We start from the raw sequence: 19,114 nt of genomic DNA, 5'->3' as shown, positions 1-19,114 counted from the left end.
AAAATTAAAAAAAAAAAAAAAAAAAAAAAAAAAAGCTGCTGATGCCCTTTCGTGTAAGCCGTTGTCTACTTATTCCGAAAGACAAGCAAGAGCCCATTAGCTCTCAACCATCAATTAATCAAAACTTCAGTACTTTGAATTCAGCTCTAACTGTTCCCAGAAGCTGAGGAGAATCAATTTTCAACATCTTAGAAGATCAGTGAAGAAATATCGGTTAACTTGGAATGGAAATCACACGGAGCGTTGCATTTAGTGAGCACAGCCCTTTTGTCCACCTTTCCTGGATGAGATTGGTTGTGTAATCGCTCCCCCACACCATGCATCGCTTATGTAATGGTGAAAGTTTGCTTCGCACAATGCCCCTGAGGTGTAGTGCTGCAAAATCCATAGCGTCACTAACCAGAGGGAGCATGCGCCACCCACGCAGTCCTATCTGGCTCCATTCAGGAATCATTTAATCCTGACACTAATCTGTGCGTCTGCCTTTCACACAGAGCATTAGGCAGAAGCCAAGGCATTTAAGAGTCAAAACCACCAGCATGGGCCTTGTGTAGATTCGCCATCACCAAATTAGGTCTAAAATTATGCAATTTGTTGCTGTGCAGAAAGCATCCCATGCACAAAACCGCAACTTTGCCTGATGTTTTCTTCCCCCCACACACAGGTCATAAGCTCTGCTGCCTAAAGAAGAGGCATTCTTCCAAGTTAGGAACGTCCACAACTTTGCTTAAAATGGAGTACTTTCTGAAAGCTTGGCAGTTTCAGGACCTTCTGCAATCTTGTTTCATGTGGGAGTCATGCTTTTCAAGCACTCAAGTACATTTAGCTCGAAAGAACTTTACTGAAAGTTAGTCCTGTATTAGCGGAGGTCAAGGCTGACCCAATACTTGCCTCATTTAGGCTGCTCAGGTGAAAATCCAGGCTGGTTTTATGATCATAATGAGCCAATATGTCACTTTGCAATGGGGGTGGATCTATACGCCTACACTGTCAGGAAAATGTCCGAAAGGGCTGTACAGAGTGTGATCAATGTTTAAAAATGGACGTCTATTCATGGAAGTTACATTAGTGTGAATATTTGTACAGCCTGTCTGACAAATCAAGATGGGGAGAAAAGCAGGGCTTACTCTAATGCTAAAAACTCCTAACATAAATCTTTTAATAAATGTTAATAATGTGTGGGGTTTTTTTAAGCACTACAGTCATGGTCATAAGTTTACATACGCCTTGCACAATCTTCAAAATGTTAATAATTAAAAAAAATAATCATAAAATCATCATAGGGATCATAAAAATTGCATTTTGTTTTTTATTTCGTTCTGCCCTGAATAAGCTATTTCACATAGCAGATGTTTACATATAGTCCACAAGACACAATCCTAACTGTATTTACACAAATCAACCAGTTCAAAAGTTTACATACGCTTGATTCTTAATACTGTGTGTGTTACCTGGATGATTACGACTGTTTTTATGTTTTGTGATAGTTGTTCATGATCCCCTTGTTTGTCCTGAGCAGTTAAACTGCCCACTGTTTTTCAGAAAAATCCTCCAGGTCCTGCACATTCTTTACTTTTCCAGCACCTTCTGCATATTTGACCCCTTTCCAACACGGCTATATGATGTTGAGATTCATCTTTTCACACTGAGGACAACTTAGGGACTCGTACACAACTAATACAAAAGGTGCAAACAATCACTGATGCTCATGAAAGCAACACGATACATTAAGAGCCAGGGGGTATAAACTTTTGAACAGAATGATTGGTGTAAATTATTATTTTGCTCGTACTGTCCTTTGCTAGTACTGTCCTTCAGAAGCTACGTACGATATTTAAATGTTTCCCAGAAGACAAAATGATTACAATTTACACCGATCATCCTGTTCAAAAGTTTACACCCCCCCGGCTTTTAATGTAGTGTGTTGCCTTCTTGAGCATCAGTGAATGTTTGCAATCAAGCGTATGTAAATTTTTGAACTGGTTCATTTGTGTAAATTCAGTTATTATTGTGTCTTGTGGACTATATTTAAACATCTGTTATGTGAAATAGCTTATTCCGGGCAGTAAATAAAAAACAAAGTGCAATTTTTATGATCCCTCATTTTTTTTTTTTTTTAAATTATTAACATTTTGCAGATTCCGCAAGGTGTATATAAACTTATGACCTCAACTGTACATACTCTAGCAAAATTGTATCATCAGACAGCAGGCTTGGCTTTTTCCACTCCGCTTAGTTATTGGCATCATTATTTTTTTCACCCACTCTGACCTAAAGCCCAATGTAAGGAAGAAGTCGTAGCCTGTGTCAATTGAATGTGCCATCTCCTAATATCCACACGGCCTAATATCCACCTGTAACTCTGACCACAGAGTGATGAGTTGGAAAGATTTGTCCGAGTTAAAGCCGCAAGGCTGACAGTTACCGCAGTGCTCAATCACTACGGAGCGACAAGCGCTAGCAAGCATGTAATCTGCCGTTATCCGGCCCGCATCTGTCTTCCTCCCTGAACTTATTTCAGCAGAACTGAGTCAGATTTGATTTATGACAAGCCTATCTGGCTTTTGGGGGGGCAGGGTGTGTGTGTGTGTGCGTGTGTGTGTGTGTGCGTGTGTGTGTGCGCGCATGTGTGCGTGTGCGTGTTGGGGGAGAAGATGAGGGAAAAAGCAGAGCAGTCTGAAGATCCGTCCCTTTCGAAAGTGGAGCAAAACTTTGGCACTTATTTGCAAACCCATATATTTCACAAAGTTATTGTAGTAACTTGTTTGGCTTGGAAGCAGCACTAAAGAGGGGAAGAAGGCTTTCAAACTAGAACAAAGTAAAAAGAAAAAAAGTTCTGAACCTTTTCTTGTTATTTTATATTGCTGCATTCTTGATTCCTCAATATTGCGCTCCACATTGCTTGCGTGTTTGATTTTGGACAGCAGTCGGCACACAAAAAGGGAATTGAAAATAACAAGGCCTCTTGTGAAAAATCTGTCCATCGTCTCAGAGCCACCGGTGGGCGTGTGTATGCAACGCCACCCACACCGTTCCGTTCTCTGTTAGCAACTTCTCGCGAGTGCGTGTGCCAGTATAAAATCGGAAGGAGACAAAAAAAAAAAAAAGTCAAAAGGTTGGAAACCGAGGAGGGGTGGAGAGAGAAGTGCTGAGCGCTGCCATGGCAACAGGAGCGGGTGAGTGATAAGCGGCGCTCGGAGTGTTAAAGCGTTTCGCAGCCATATCTCTGTTTAGGGAAACGCTACGGGACCAGCCAGCAGCCACCGATTCAAGCTGTGAACCGCTCTCCCACGGCACTGATCTCATTGTGCCAAGCCAATGATATCTCAAGCTGTCTCGCATTCACAATTGTAGCAGAAGAAAATGAGGAGGCAGGAAAAAGAGAGAGAGAGAGAGAGAGAGAGAGAGAGAGAGAAAGAGCCAGAGAGGAGTAATCTCTCAAAGAAGTGCTGAAAAAGAAAGTTTCAGGGGTGTCCGATTCAGGTGCTGAGTGTCTTTTTGTCATAATGCATGAGCTGAATAGTGTGTCGAAAGGAGTCATTATTCTTGACATTTGGAGAATTATTTATTATTTTATAACAGCTTTGGGAGCAAAAAGCAGTCAAACCCTCCAACTATTCAATGATGTGCCATTTCCCAAGTCTATATGACAAGTCCGACAAGTCTTAAGTAATGTTCCGTACATTAAAGGTCTTAATGTGCATCTACATGCATGAATATATATATATATATATATATATATATATATATATATATATTTTTTTTTTACACACACACAAAAAAAGAAGACGACAAATTCATAATGCACAAAAACTGTGAATTTGATCATGATGGCAGACAGCTTTCAGAATATATTGATAATATCCACACGATACAGTGATTATTTTTAAATTAGTTGAGGCCATGCACAAGCTGATTTGGGACATTAAAAGATTTTATTTCATTAAGGAGAACAGTGTTAAACTAAGGATGTCTTACATTTAAGACTGACATGTAGACTTGACATTTACACGCTTTGGCCAATTTCACTTATATTCATAAAACAGGCTTAATATATGATCTGTGAACTATGGTGAATATATGATATCTGAACTGTGGTGTTGTGCGATTTGACAATTAATAGCAATTACAACTACGCAACCTTCTGAAATGTGTAAGGCTACTATATGTAATCTATAATTGCACTTTAAACCTGTTCTTTTTATGTTTATTTTTACTAATAGGTAACTGATACTTTGACTTTACTGTGTCATAACACACAAACTGCAGCATTTTATTGGTCCAATAAAATACAGAGAGATGAACACCTAGAATTGTGAAAAACAGTGATTCATCTGGTACATATAGTAGTTAGCTATCTGCTGAGGTGTCTAATCATTTTACAAGAAATCATTAGTTATTCTTCTGGTTACTCCATAACATCCAGGATATTTCTGTGAACACTGATATACATAAATGTACAAGTAAATTTTTTTTGTATTAATATCCACAAACCCGGTCTCCTCTTTGGCTTTTCTGTATAATGCCTTACTTTTCTTACTTCAGTTTGCACATGACATGTAGAAGGTATTTTTTTTAACAGAAAGAAATATTTTCCCTACATCACTGCCTAGAAATCTCTTCCTTAAGCATAATTTAAGAAAGTGAATGTGGGGGAAACTGACAGGCTGATATTACTGAGGTGTATGTCAACCCAACTGAACAGATTTTTAACATTTTTCAGAGGTGCTAATGGCATTCACGGGTGAAGTTACCCAAAGGAACTGGTCTAGAAACAAGCCGCCCCACCAATAAAGATCCTAATTGGTTTTAACTCCATGGCAACCTTGCTTCTTCATTAGTTCTTCAAGGCAACTTTGTCCAAGAACGCAGAGTTGTAGGCTACGCCAGCAACACCGACACCGGCACCCCCCTCCCCTCGCCCACCCCAAACACAAAAACGTATGCGTTAAAAATATCCACTGCGTCCTTATCTTTCACCTCGGTTCCTCGAGCGGTTCTCCTCAGAAGAACGAGGTGTCAGATGAGAACGCTCCAGCTAGCCGGAAGTCTTCCCTCATGAGGACGCAGAAGAGGCGTTGGGGCAGGGCTTTGGAATATGGCGCCGGCCGCGGCACGCACGTACGCAGCAGGATCTCCCGTCCAGCCGGGGGCGGGAAATCTGGAACTCCGCCTCCTGCTGGCTTGCGATCGTCGGACCCACCCACTCGGCCTGCTTCTTCCTCCAACGGCGCCAACAGGGCAGCCTGCGTGAATCGAGAGACATTATTCTAGTTACGCAACAGCACTGCCGAGCTCGAGTCTTTCCACAGGTTTTGAATTGTTGTGATTGATTTGAAATGAAAGAAGACTTCAACCTGACATCATGTTTCCAGAATAAACTTTAATTAGTTGAACACGGTTGAAGACTAACATGAGTGTCAAAGTGATATCATTTGCAAAAAATCCATCTCACATGCCCTGAGAGTTTTTAGAACTGGAGAAACTAGCAAATTCACATAGTTTATTTATTTATTTATTATTTTTTTTCAGTGGAGGAACAAATCTCACTAATTAGCAGGCTGATTGCAAATTAGCAAGTGTCTTATCACAGCCACGAGATGTCACAAGATAATGAAGGAGGGGGAGCTGGTAAGGAAACACTGAAACGACAGCGTCTAAAGGCTGCTGAGAGAAAGGTGGCCATCTACTTCTTGTGAAAAGGCCAAGCGTGCAGAACTGCGACAGAAAAACCAGGAGTCAAACGACAAACAGCACTTTTGTCCTAATGGCCCAGGACTAAAGGAGAGGGGTGAAAAGCAAATGAGCCCTTTGACGACACTGACCTCCACGTCCAAGAGAAAACCCTTGTTATTAGATAGCACCGGTGAGGAGATGAATAGACAAGTGGCAAAGAAATAGCTGATTAGTGCGAGACAGAGCTTATAAAAGGTTGAGAAATGAAAGGAAACAGTTCAAAAGCCAACTGCGAACACGCAGCACTTTGCTCTGACTCACTGAGCAACGATTACTGACATCCTACACCTCTGCAGCTTGTTCATTAGAAGACTGATAACTAATTATCTGGATAACTTCAATAAATCAGTGTTACTCTTTTTTTTTTTTTTTTTTTTTTTTTTTCTTTTCTCAATTGGCAAGGAGAGAGAAAGTTGGTGGGCCAAAACAGACAACCGAAAAGCAACCAGGAAGAAAGAGGAAGAGGCAGATGAGAGAGGATATTGCTTGTGGTTACCTCATCACTGGAATCAGCCAGCTTGGCAAGGGTGAGAGGCAAGCCGTGTTAGGAGAGAAAAATAAATAAAGAAACAAACAAATAAGCAAATAAAATCATATGCACAAAAAAAATAAAATAAATAAATAAATAGAATAAGGTCTCAACTTTTCACTTTCTCAATTACACAATAGTCTAAATATTGTATAGTACTATATATATATATATATATATATATATATATATATATATATATATATATATATATATATAGAGAGAGAGAGAGAGAGAGAGAGAGGGAGAGAGAGTGTTAATTAAATCGGTGTGTTAATTAAAATAAATGAAAATACCTGAAACAGTGTGTAGCTATATTTCAGAAATTTTCCACACATGCCATGCTCTCTATAGCAGCAGCTAAAGCAAGCACGGTATCCAACTTCTGCATACACGTAAGACGCAGATGCATGCATGCGCACACACACACGCACTCACACACACGCACGCACACACACACACACACACACACACACACACACACACACACCGATGGCATGCAGCTCTGTGTCAGTCTGTCGGCTCGTCCCTGCGGCGCAGTGGTCAAATTTTAATGCCAGCGTTTTTAGGCGTCCGACATTTCTCCACCTCTTCCCTTTTGTTCCTCTCTTCCCCTCTTTCTCGCACACTCCTCCCTTCCCCCCCCCTCCCCCCTCTGTTTATCTCGCTTTCTTTTCCAAGAAAGCTCACCTCATTTGAATCCCCTGATTTCACATGATTTACATGAGGATGCTTGGGATAATTATTGCCTTTCTATTTCCAGCTTGGCAACACACAGGGTATAATTTAACACTCACACATACATCTTCCAGACGGGGAGAAAAAAAAGAAAGAAAGAAAGAGAGAGTGAGAGAGGGAGTGAGAAAGAGAGAGAGAAAAAAGACTGATTGAGAGAGAGAGTTTGAGCAAACAAACTCGATTTCAGAGAGTTCTTACTTAAAGAAAAAGTCAGCCGTGTCTTTATTGGCGTTCCTCAAACACACTCGTGCAAAATAATACTCTTGACATTTTAACACTGCTGTAATATTCTTAGCCTGTTTACCTAGGAGAAGAAAATCTTCAAATATCTATCAAACTTGCAGCACAAACACAAAAAAGTTAAAGTTTCGAGTCCAAAAGCATCACGGCGTCACTAAATAGCCACGCTTTCATCTTTCCCAAATATAATATTTTGCTGCAGCTGCTCCTCATTGGAGCAAAGTTCATTTCAAACTGCACTTTGCAGTTGAACTACAAGCTCAAATCCTACACTGTTGAATTCCTTTCCTTTTTTCCCTGCACCACAGGACCTTCCATAAACTCCACTAACCTGATAAACGGTTAACTTGCCAGTATGACCGCTAATTCAAACTGCTCGAGGTGTATTAGTGACACAGAGTTCTTCTTAATGATGGTCCTGCAGCATTGTGCATTACATGATCCTGAGTTTTGGCTTATGCTGTATCTCTTGGGCTTCTTCCCTATTAAAGTTTCACAATTCGGTGTTACTATAACGTAATTATTTTACACCTGGGTAAATAATAAATTTGGTCAGCGGATTGGATCGGCACTTCCTGAACTTCCTTAAAAAGTTTATTGTTAAACGTTGCAGATATCAATGCGTCGTATGTTTATAAGGTTAAAAGCCATTACATCATAAAACTCATTACATTAACCAAATGTTAATTTGTTCAACTAATTTTAACCCAGTGTAAACCTCACACACATTTGCGCTTGCGGTGGGGATTTTTGCATAATTGATAAGGGATTGCAGATCTCTGACTAAGACAAATTGCAGCCTATTAATACTCTGGCTTCTGAGTCTCACGACCTCTGCAAGAATGAACCTCTGCAGCAAGAATGAAATCTCTCTCCACTGATATCTTTCAATATATTCCGTCTCTTGGAGTCGTACGATTTCTCTGTGAATGAATTGCCGTAGGGGCAGTATAGACGAACGAGCCGATGATCACGATCAGATCACAATGGAAAGATTTTCATCCTAAGATTGATCTATAGCTTGGTTTTTGGACAGAAAACCTGAGAACCCAGAGGAAACCCGCACAGATTTGAATGATGTGACGTGAATCCCTGTACAGACGATAACCAGAGCTGAGGATCGAACCTCACACTATCCTGGATCATTTAAAATTAACATATGTAGAGAAACACACACTTTGTCCTTCGGAAAATGGCAATTCTTTACAATTCTAACATAACTCAAATATTTTTTCTTTTGCCCGGCTACCAATCTAATCACTCATGTCTGTGTTATATGTGTTTAAATGTTTTCATTCATTCTACTTGAAATATCCCCTAGTCTGTATCAATGCACAAGGAACTGTTTATGAGTCATACAGTAAAATTATTTTTAATTAAAAATAAAATAGTGATTGGTGGAGGCTACAAACAAATTAGTGACGACAGCAGGCAGCTTGAATACCTAAAACGGTTTTAATTTAAATTCCTTATCTGCTTTCCGCTTACGTTTACCAAACAAAAATACCACGGTTCCTGTTTTCTGTTGGCTCACAAGGGTGAGGTTTGTGAATTCCCAGCTCAGAGTTCACCTAGCTCAAGTCTGAAAAAAGCAAAATGAACCACAACCCGAAACAAACGCGTCGTACACGTGCCGCGTCCTTTCCCCTTCAGTGAATCGGCTTTTGCGTTGGGCACATTTTAGTGGCATTTGGTCTAACTTTGGCTGAGAAAGCAGAAAAGTGTAGCATTCCCAAACGTCTCCTGCATCTCAGCAGCAAGGGGTCAAAACTTGTAAACATTCTAGACAAACTGCCTGACTTTTAATTTCAGTTAAAAACATTTACTTGATCAGATTTAATTAAGGACACTTTCAGTTCCAAAATATATTTGAGTAATATATCGAGTCCACAATCATCAGCTTCATTCTTTACTAAAAATTCTGTAAATTCTGTAAATAATTGTAAATTCTCTAGGATACTGAGAATACAGATACCTGTGTTACACTGAACAAAAATATCAAGTTGATCAGATTTAAGATTATATTACGTATAGTTTACATAAGAAACTTCTTATGCGAATATTCTTATCAAAACGTGATTCCATTGCTTATATTGAATTTAATTTAAAGACGTTTCTCATTACTAGCTTGAATTATAGAATTGTAGAGTGAGTGAGATCAAGTCATGTAGGATTCTTCACAGGAGGAGCCCTGTGAGTCTAATCATATGTTGTGAAAAGCACAAACTTTGCGCATAAACTGGGCAATGATCAATATGTTTTTTTAAAAAAAGAGGTAAAATTATGCATTATGTATTGATCTTATTCAAATAGAGTAGTGGTAGAGGTTAGCTTGGTTAGAATACGTTGGTGTATAAAGTCCTATACAAAGTTTGCTTGTGCCAGAATGTTGATATTCATATAGAAGGTGCCGCAGATAAGTTACATGTGAACATTTTTTTCTGTGAGACTGGCGTGGATAGTGAACAATTCCCATGTGAGTCTGTGTGTGTTAAAACTGAAATTAAAAATATGCCGTCACAAAACCCATGATAATCGGATTTCAATTTAATTTCAATTTTAAATGATAAAATTCTATATGAATATCAACGTTCTGTCCAATTTTACCTCTATTTCTTTTTTAAACATATCCAAAATACTTGCATTTTCAAAAAACTGCCTTTTAAAAACATATCAAAAATATCTGTATTTTTGAAAAACTGCCATTTTTTTAACAGCTGATGAAATAAAACTAGTTATCTCTTGCTTTTGTGCTAGAAATTGATTATTTTTTCCAAATACACTTTACTAAAAATAAACTACTTTTTTTTTTCTTTTTATGCTCTTGCTTAAGGGCCTAGTAGTGGCAGCTCTGAAATTTGACCTCACAGTCTTCCAGTCATGACCACTGCGCTCTCGCTGCCCTATACAGTCATCACAAAGCCCTGTTTTCGATTAATCTGGGAAAACCCATAACGGAGAACTGTATTTCATCAGTGCTTCCTTCAATCAGATTTTTAGCCGCATGTTTCATTTCAAGCCATCTTCATCATCTTCATCTTCTAAACAGCTTCATCGAGAGCATTAATTTATTCAATCCGGCGTGTCAGAGGTGTGTGGTCACAGTGATGTCTTGGGTTCGAGGGGATGTGATGGCAAAAGTATTAACGTTGCGTCTTAAAGAAAAAACAGAAGCAATTATCACTGAAATTTCAGAAGGTCTCATCTCAAAACAATTTAAATGCTTTTACGCTTAAATGTTCTGCCATCAAGTCGTTTTTATTTTCCACTTGTGGAGATGAGCTGGTGTTTTTTTCTTTTTTTTTTCTTTTCTTTTTTCCTTTCTAAACAAGTAGCTCGGCCAACGTGTTAAATTACCTCTGTGTCACATTAAAGCACTCTAAATGAAACCCAGATATCTGCTTCATTTAATTAATTTAGTTAATTATGACGAACAGCTAAAAACAGCTCGCGTATGCCGGTGAGAGCACTTTTTTCCCAACAGTCTATTATTTCAAAATAGTCTACATGCGATGAATGATGGCTCTTCTCATTTACCATTCATTCCATATGATTTAATGTAGTTATCGCAGTGTAAAGTGTGTTCATGAGATGTTGAAAGATGTCAGCTCTAGTTAGATCTTCATGTCTTACTTATTCATGCAAATTTAAAGCAAAGAATATCGTAAGTAACACGCTTTTTCTCCAGTTTTGAATGATTATCTAAACTGTTGCAGTGTGTATAGAGTCATCTCCCAAAAAATTAAATTAAATAATTAATTAATTTTTTTTAAAAAAAAGAAAAAAGATTGGTTCAAGTTTGTGATCTAGCGATACGAGACAGCTGCGCTATGTTTGCTGTAACTGATCCATACTAGAATAGAATATTTGCAACATTTTCAAACACATGCAACACAACATAATGCAATCACTCTCCTGTGTGAGCTCAAAGGCAATCTGCAAAAACAGGCATTGGCTTAGAGGCAAGGTGCAATGATTTTCACTGGTTGGCTGTCATGCTTATTAGCCACGCCCCCTACAGGCTTCCAATCAATAGGTGGAAATTTTCTGCTCGAGCTCTTTCCTCGACCTGGAGGCCGCCGTGGCTCATGCGACACAATGCGAGTCCAGGACTCGGAAAAGGGTCTCTGGAGGCAATATGTGTGTATGTGTGTGAGCGAGAGGAGTGTTTACCCGTTGAGCGCTGACAAACAGTTTATGGATGATGCTGCCTGCCGGGCCCCGCCCCGCGCCAATCACGGCCACCTCCGGCTCTTCTAACAGAGAGCTCACAAACCTGAGAGAGAGTAAGAGAGACTGGAATTGAAGAAAGGGATGATGTATTTGCACAGATGATATATATGCATACAATTTTTTTGGTTTGGTTTTGTATAGGAGATATGTCGAGAAATGGAGCGAGACAGAGATTGAGGTGAGTGAAACTGAATCGAGACGCAGGGAGAAAAAAAAAAACAAATGCTTTCATAATTGCACTTGCTCGATTCATCTCATTTTAGAACCAAGCGAGCCGGAAAACGCTCTCCTATACCTCAAGCAAAAAAAAGTCTGACTCATTAAAACACAAATACAAAAAAATGATCCGTGTGCCTGCTGCAGTTATTCGGTACAGCCAGCCCTGTTTAAAAGCTGTGCACAGAAACCATTCACCTTTTCTCAAAAAAATGACTGTCATATTCTTTAACATTATTCTCAGCGGTTTTGTTTGTTGCCTGGGCTTGTTTATCCATTCTCCCTTCCTCTCATATATATATATATATCATATATCCTAACTCATTCTCTCACACACTCATCCCCTCCCCTCCTCCAAGAAAGCTGTGAGTTTCTCCTTAATGAGGCCGGCGAGCTTCTCCTGTCCTACCCCGTGCTAACCTCCAACTGACCCCTGGGAACTAACGAGGCCCGCAAGCCTTTTGTGTGACATGACCCAGGCTGAACCCGTCAAAGCCGCGTGCCGCTCTTCAGCGGCCTTCGCGGCTCCAGCAGGTCACTCTCCGTGACGCTTCCTTCTACACATCTAAGCGGAATCTATTTCGGGTCTTGCTTGTGCAGAACAAACATGCACAGCGCTGACATATGCTGAGAGGCAGGCCTGGTCATCTATAATGATATCCTCCTAGCACTCGGTCATTCCTTCAATACAGGATGATCTATTAAAGGGATTTAGCTTTACTTCAGGGATCTATTAAAGAAGTTTTCCCTAATAGCTCTTGGGTACTCAGTGGGGCTCTTGAAACAAAATTGCTCTTCTGTTTGAGAGGAGTTATTGTTGTTTCAAAACCCCCGAGTAATCTGTTGATTACTAGCTCTGCTATTATTTTGACTCTAAAATATAGCAGCTACACAAACACAAACACAAACAGTGAACAATTTTACAAAACCACTATGATTCAAATCAGCAGCGGCTCACGACCATGGATTTTTGGTGGATGCAGGACGACATTAATAACAACAAAGCCTCTAGACTTCAATTTGTTTAAAGATATCGCACTTGACTTGTGCTATAAGCTGCTAGCTAATGAATTAGTAGCGTAACCCCATAATAGAAGGGTCAACGACTAGCAGGTTGTTTTGCCTGGTTTTAGATGTATCGCGGTTCTGTTCTCCATGCAGCGGGTGTGTTTCCCATCGCTATGTCAAACAAAGAAGAGTTCCTATCATTGACCGGGGTTGCCAGGTTTCAGCAACGTTTTCAGCCTAACTTCATTTCAAAATGAATGCATTAGAAAAGAGAGACAGATTTTTCTTCTTTTTCTCAGGCTCTGTGTGACAAACAAGGTCACCGCGGTGCAAACGCATTTCTGATGGACATGATCCACTCTATAATCCTCCATTCACTCTCCCAATCATTGCAATACATCTTCCAGTAGAAATGGTTCTGTATATCATGGACACACTGTCTGCACGTACACTTTGCCTTTGCGACTATTTCACATACAACAAAATCTTTCCTACACAAAGCATTTTAAAACAATATCTTCATACATGTTGGTGTAAAACCTCAACCTTGGCAATCCTGTCACTGAGTATCCTGTACGCAGCTCCAACTCGACAGAAAACGTTCGTAGAAAGCGAGCATGAGGCAGCGTGAATCCTGCCCCAATGGGCCTTAATTAGCGCTTGTTGTAGTTGTTTGTATTTTTTGTAATAATAACTCTATGGAGCTAAATGGGCCCTAAGAGTTAGAAAGCTGACCACATCAATGGAACATCAGATTGTCAAATAGAAATATTTTTTAAATCATTAGCCATTCAAAATAAGTAAAATAGCAACTGCATTGTGCCTCATCTACACCCATGAATGAACCTCCACTGATTCAAAGCTGTGTATAAAGCTAATATATAAAGATATATAAGAGAGGATACATACAGCTCGAGATCCTCAGTGTCCTCTCCTCTCTCTCCTTTCCCGAGGCCAAACTTAGCTCTGAGAGAGCGAGCCCGGGCAATGGTGGCCTCCAGCACTGTGATCTGGTTAACAGTATCCTGGGAATAAAGCCAAAGCATAGAAATATTAAGCATAATATGAAAAGTGTGTGCTTTAACAGGGCTAATATGGCTGAATTTTATGCCTCACCTCCAGTTTCTTGAGATCGGGACTGGGGTGGCGCAGCAGCTTACTGGCATGAGAGCTGACCTGTGGAATGATTTTACGCACCGACGCGATGTCCTCAACCGCCTCTGTGTGTGTGAAAGAGAAACAGCGAGCTTCTTTTAAACAAAAAAACAAAAAAAGCCCTTACACACACACACAATGACAGACATACAAACACTTCAGCTGGGCTTTCATGAGAGTAACCTTGAGTGCACTCACCTTCCTCCTTCACTTTGAGTATAGCAGCATGGACGATGCAGGGCAGCAGGTGTCGTGTGAGGTCAGAAGGTTTCTGCACTGCCAGATAGTGCAGCACCTTCACAGCACACAAATAAACACACACACACACATATATATTACATGTCTATAATTTGACACTAATCCATTCCTTACCCTTGAAACAAATACCAGGTGGAGTTAATTGCTACAAGGTTTTTGTATTAAGTCTCTTTCTAATATTGTCTGTGCTGTCCCCATTTCAATCACCTATATGCCTCAAAAAAAAAAAAAAAAAAAAAAAAGAAAAGAAGCCCTGCATCTCAGTGACCTGCTGGAGGCTACTCTCCGTACTAGACCAAAGCGAAATGCGTCATTGGCTAGGACAAGTTACTGGAGCGGTAAAAAAAGAAATTGTAAAGGGAACGCAAAATTAAATAAGTAAATGAATTCAAACTAAACCCTCCACTTCGTGTTTCCCCAAAAGAGCTTAACAGACTGCTGAAGGACACACAGCGATGACGACCTTCACGCTGGCAACGGTTCTCCTGAACTCCCCTTCAACTCGGCGCGTGGGAAAGGACACCTTGCCCACGCTTTGCGTTCTGACCCATTTTACCGCTCTTGCAGGCGCGCAACCACTCGGGACTCGCTCGAGTCTGCATTTGATCACTGCAGCAACTGGGTACGGATTTTTTTTTTTCCATCGCGCAGGTGGCATGCAGATGGGACAGGACTTCAAAGAGTCCTTGAGTCTGAAGGAGCTTTGCAACATTCGAAAGGGAATCTTGCTAATTGTTATCGCTTTCACACAGGAGTCCTTGAAGGAACTAGGGACACTGCAAGAATTTAGACTGCTTTAAATAAACATTTTAAAAACCTAGCTCTGTAGGCTGCTCAGCTGTATGCTTAAACTTTCTTACTTTAGTTGAGACCATCTGTCAAATAAATGTCTTTTCAATTCACTCTGCCCAGTCATACTCAGATATTACCTGAAAACGATTTGTTTTTTAAATATTCAACGGTAATATGGTGAGACACGTATTATATTGCAGGACGCAGGCTCTAAAATGCCTTGGTTGTCACTTGATCAGTCAAAAAAATAATATAAATCTTCTTTTGCTGTCAGTTCAAAATGATGTGTCTTTAGTAAGAGTCTAGTAAGTGTCTAAAGCTTTTTCTACACACCAGCTCCTACCAGCTCAGGAGAAATGATGCAGTGAAGATGCGTACCCTCTCGGCCTCTTTAGTGTCATCGAACAGCCGCCTCTGCCTGCGTGCTGGTGTGGCCTTGGCACTCTCCCATGCTTCCACCCACATGTTGCCCGGGATCTTCATCCTGGCACTCAGCGATCCCTGAACCACTGTCCCGCCCGCCTCATCGCTCACTTCCTCCTCCACGTAGTCTCTTGGCGAGTACCAGCGCACAAAATCCTCCAGGGAACAGCCAGGATTGGCTGCCTGAGGGAGTTTCACACACACACACACACACACACACACACACACACACACACACACACACACACAAACAGCAGAAACAAATTTAAACATACACATACAACTACACTCATATCTTTGACAAACTTTGAGGTTTGATGTCTGACTTTTTTGGCATATCGTTTAATGGGTTTAGAAATCTGCTGGATGCTATTTGTTGCCCAGTACAAAAAGCAATGCTGCATTATTCTTCCACACAATATTCTTCCGTTATTAATTTTGTTAAGAATCATTAAACACTAGATCCTCAGGCGCAATCTGTTGTTCACTGCTCAGTAAGGTCTGTATGATCTGAACATTGTTACCACAAAGGGTTGGCTTTTTTCTAATCCCCTCAGCTTCCTTTCTTCTGCTTGATATGGACACTATATTACGTTGTATATTACCTACATTTTGACAGGTTTTGTAATATTTTTAAACACCGTGGTGGACTTTTTATGTGACCTTGAATACAAATTCATCCAAAATATTTCCTTTTGCTGAATCGTCATTATTACTGAATCATTCAGTAATGTAAATGTAATGATTGACTAATCAGAAATCAGTAACAATTGACAAGCAATGTATCGTGGAGCCTTAATTATCTAAATTGCTGCGTGAAACTTAAAACTGCTTGGTCAGGTAGTTTACTACTTGCTCATTAGGAGACTCTATAACAGTAATGTATGTCTAAAGAAAAGCCATATGGAAAAAAAAAATGCAAAATGTACAGCTTACTGCAACAAGAAACATGGCTATTATACCGTCCCCTCTGAAAGTACTGGAACGACAAGGCCAATTCTGTTGTTTTGCTATACACTGAAGACATTTGGGTTTGAGATCTAAAGATGTTGAGGTTGCTGGTGATGTCACTTACTGTTATTTTGGGGTTTTTCTCTACAGCTCTCACAATGTTTGTCATTAATGCTGTTGTTGTTTCCCTCGGCCGATCTGTTTTGATGTCTGGTTATTGGTACACCAGTGGTTTCTTTCTTTTTCAGGACATTCCAATTTGTTGTATTGGTTGTGCTCAAAGCTTGCTTCAAAAAATGGCTTGCTTTTCTCCCATAGGCATCTCTATGGTCTTCATTTTGGTTTATCCTTTTTTAACAACAAATGCAGGCTTCACAGGTGAAACCCATGGCTCAAACCAAGAGTAGATATTCAGAGCTATTAAGTGTTTAACAATCAATCTAACAGGGTACAACTGGGCAACAGGAAACACCTGTCAGTCACATGCTCCAATATTTCTGATCACTTTAAAAATGGGTGGGCTCAAACAAAAGGTGCTATGTTCTAAGTCGTTTAACATATCTAGATGTAAATATCAGGAAATTAAAAGCTGAAATTCTGATCTATAGGCTCAGATTCTTCTGATCTCAAACCCAAATGTCTTCAGTGTATAGCAAACAAAAAAACAAAAAAAACCAACAAAAAAAAAAAAATAGAACTGGCCTTGCCGTTCCAATACTTTCAAAGGGTACTGTATCTACTATGAATGCATTTTACACAATCAAGATCAATCTGCCTAAAAAACACCCCGACAAATGAACATCGTACTGTCAGAGTTGCATTTATAACAGATTAAGGACTATACAGCTAGCAGAAACAATTCACAAAGGCAAAGGTGAAAATGTGAGAGTCTATCAAACGCTACCTTGATGCCCTAAACATTAGATTGTTTGGTTACAATGACTTACAAGGAAGTATAAAAATAACAAAAAATATCGCAAAACGCTAACTGTCCTCAAGACTTTCACGTGTTGAAAACATAAATTTACAACTCTGACTTGTACAAAGCACTGATACTGGAGACTCCTTCCAAAAATGCCATATAAACATCTCCTCACAGAAAACGTCACCATACCAACAATTACACACATCTTTATAGAGCTTCCACCATACAATCCTGTGATAGCTGACCACAGGAGGCACAATCACAACCTTTCTGACCAATCAGATTCAACTATTCAGCAAAGCTGTGTTAAATGCTTGTGTGATTTAATGATTTAATCATCTCCACATGATATTACACTGCCATGATATCCAGTGACGTTTACCCTGATGACATTATATTAGAATTAATTATATTATATTACATTATATTATAATTAGAAAGTGATTAAATCTGCTGTAGCATACCTTCTGGACAATTCAATCATTTTTACGATTAAAGCCTTTTTTTTAAAAAAATGGTAAATCACAAGCGACGAAAAATCAATATCGCACAAGCCTACGGTGTCATAAATCATATTAAATCATTTCATCATGTACAAACGAAGCTGTTAAATGCATCTCCCCAATGCACTTATGAATTACAGAGATGATCAATGCTATCCCTTACCAGTGAACGAATTGTAACAAAACTTCAAGGTTGGGTTAAATAAAATCAAAGTTTTATTCATACAAATCATACGTCCCCTGATTCCACCCCAAAGTGACTGCTCAGCCTGGATCTAGTAAAATGGCATCATCCTTTGAGCATGAATGAAAAAGGGGAAGAATACTAGAGAAGAAAAAAAATAAAGCCTCATCCTCTGTTATGCTTTTTTATTTCTTTATTGGCAAAGAGATATCGGTGCATGAATAATCCCAATGGTGAGCAATGAGCGCGCAGGCTTGTCAGCCGCTGCCTTTGTAAATGAGCCGGCTGACAAATTCCAGCGGCGAACTTTCTCGGCGTGACCTTTCCGTCTGTCTGCGGAAGTCCTGTGCACTTGCATGGTCGATAATTACTAGGAGACGGAGCAACAAGACATAATGATCCAAGTTTTACAGAAATGAGGCAGCTCGGAGACTTAAGGGAGCGAGGCGAGGGGGAGGTGGAGGGAGATTTCTACAAGCTGATCTGATCACATTTCATCACAGGGTGTTTACTGAGACATTTACGGTATAGCAGAGGGTTCGCAGACTTCAATCAAATGTGAATTACCGTTAGGCCTGCACCTGTTTATACAAGACTGGTGCATATCTAAGGTAGCTGCATTCCAAATTCAGTACAAGGGGAGTCATGATATTATGACGTGTCCATGGATACTGCGGTCTTTCACATTACTGATTATTGGAACATTACTCGCACTATATTGCTGATGATTCGCTCTTGTTTAAGACGCAGATGAGTTTGATTAAACGCTATGAGCCAGGGGGATCTTCCTGGCTCGTGCTAGCCAACGTCAAAGCTATCTAAGACATCATGAATGGTATCCATACAAGCTCAAATGGAGGCCAAATACAAGTACAAATACAGCAGCAATGCAGATTGGTGCCATAACAGATGTCTGTCGTCCGGCTCATATTGCAGGGCCTCGAGTGATGGTGGAAACAGTGGTGGTGTTGAAAGCAGAGGGGGTGCTTCGAGGGTTCAAAGCGCTGTCATATTTTTAAGTCACCTCATTCATCATATCCACGAGTCTCCCTTCTTCACCCAGAGGGAGATGGCAATTAAAGCCAAAATGCCAAATTATGCTTGGCTAAGCACAATTAAAGACAGCGATGCCGCTAAATTTAGAGGCCATCTTCAGCTAAGGGGGCCATTTAGTGCAATAGCCGAGCTCTCAGCAGTCATCCGCTGCAGCTTTGGAGAGTTCA

General features: G+C 40.1%; 1 protein-coding gene across 3 annotated transcripts in view; it reads right to left on the bottom strand.

The window, feature by feature from the left end:
* Positions 1–3,913: 3,913 nt before the first annotated feature.
* The window catches only part of rab3gap1 (RAB3 GTPase activating protein subunit 1), a 67,870-nt gene continuing 52,669 nt past the window's right edge, over positions 3,914–19,114 (bottom strand). Inside the window, exons 19-25 of one of the 3 annotated variants that reach the window (XM_053234064.1) lie at positions 15,284–15,511; positions 14,054–14,150; positions 13,817–13,920; positions 13,610–13,725; positions 11,417–11,519; positions 6,233–6,253; positions 3,914–5,246 (exon numbers count right to left, since the gene is read on the bottom strand). In XM_053234064.1, coding sequence (XP_053090039.1) covers positions 5,004–5,246; positions 6,233–6,253; positions 11,417–11,519; positions 13,610–13,725; positions 13,817–13,920; positions 14,054–14,150; positions 15,284–15,511 — 912 coding nt within the window. In that variant the 3' untranslated portion in view covers positions 3,914–5,003. Of the gene's footprint in view, positions 5,247–6,232; positions 6,254–7,201; positions 10,399–11,416; positions 11,520–13,609; positions 13,726–13,816; positions 13,921–14,053; positions 14,151–15,283; positions 15,512–19,114 lie in introns of those variants that run through there. The other 2 variants (XM_026928135.3, XM_053234065.1) reach the window with 2 other exon arrangements.

This window comes from Pangasianodon hypophthalmus, chromosome 5 (assembly GCF_027358585.1).
Source record: "Pangasianodon hypophthalmus isolate fPanHyp1 chromosome 5, fPanHyp1.pri, whole genome shotgun sequence".
NCBI classification, from domain to species: domain Eukaryota; kingdom Metazoa; phylum Chordata; class Actinopteri; order Siluriformes; family Pangasiidae; genus Pangasianodon; species Pangasianodon hypophthalmus.
This window is presented reverse-complemented; position numbering and strand designations above follow the sequence as displayed.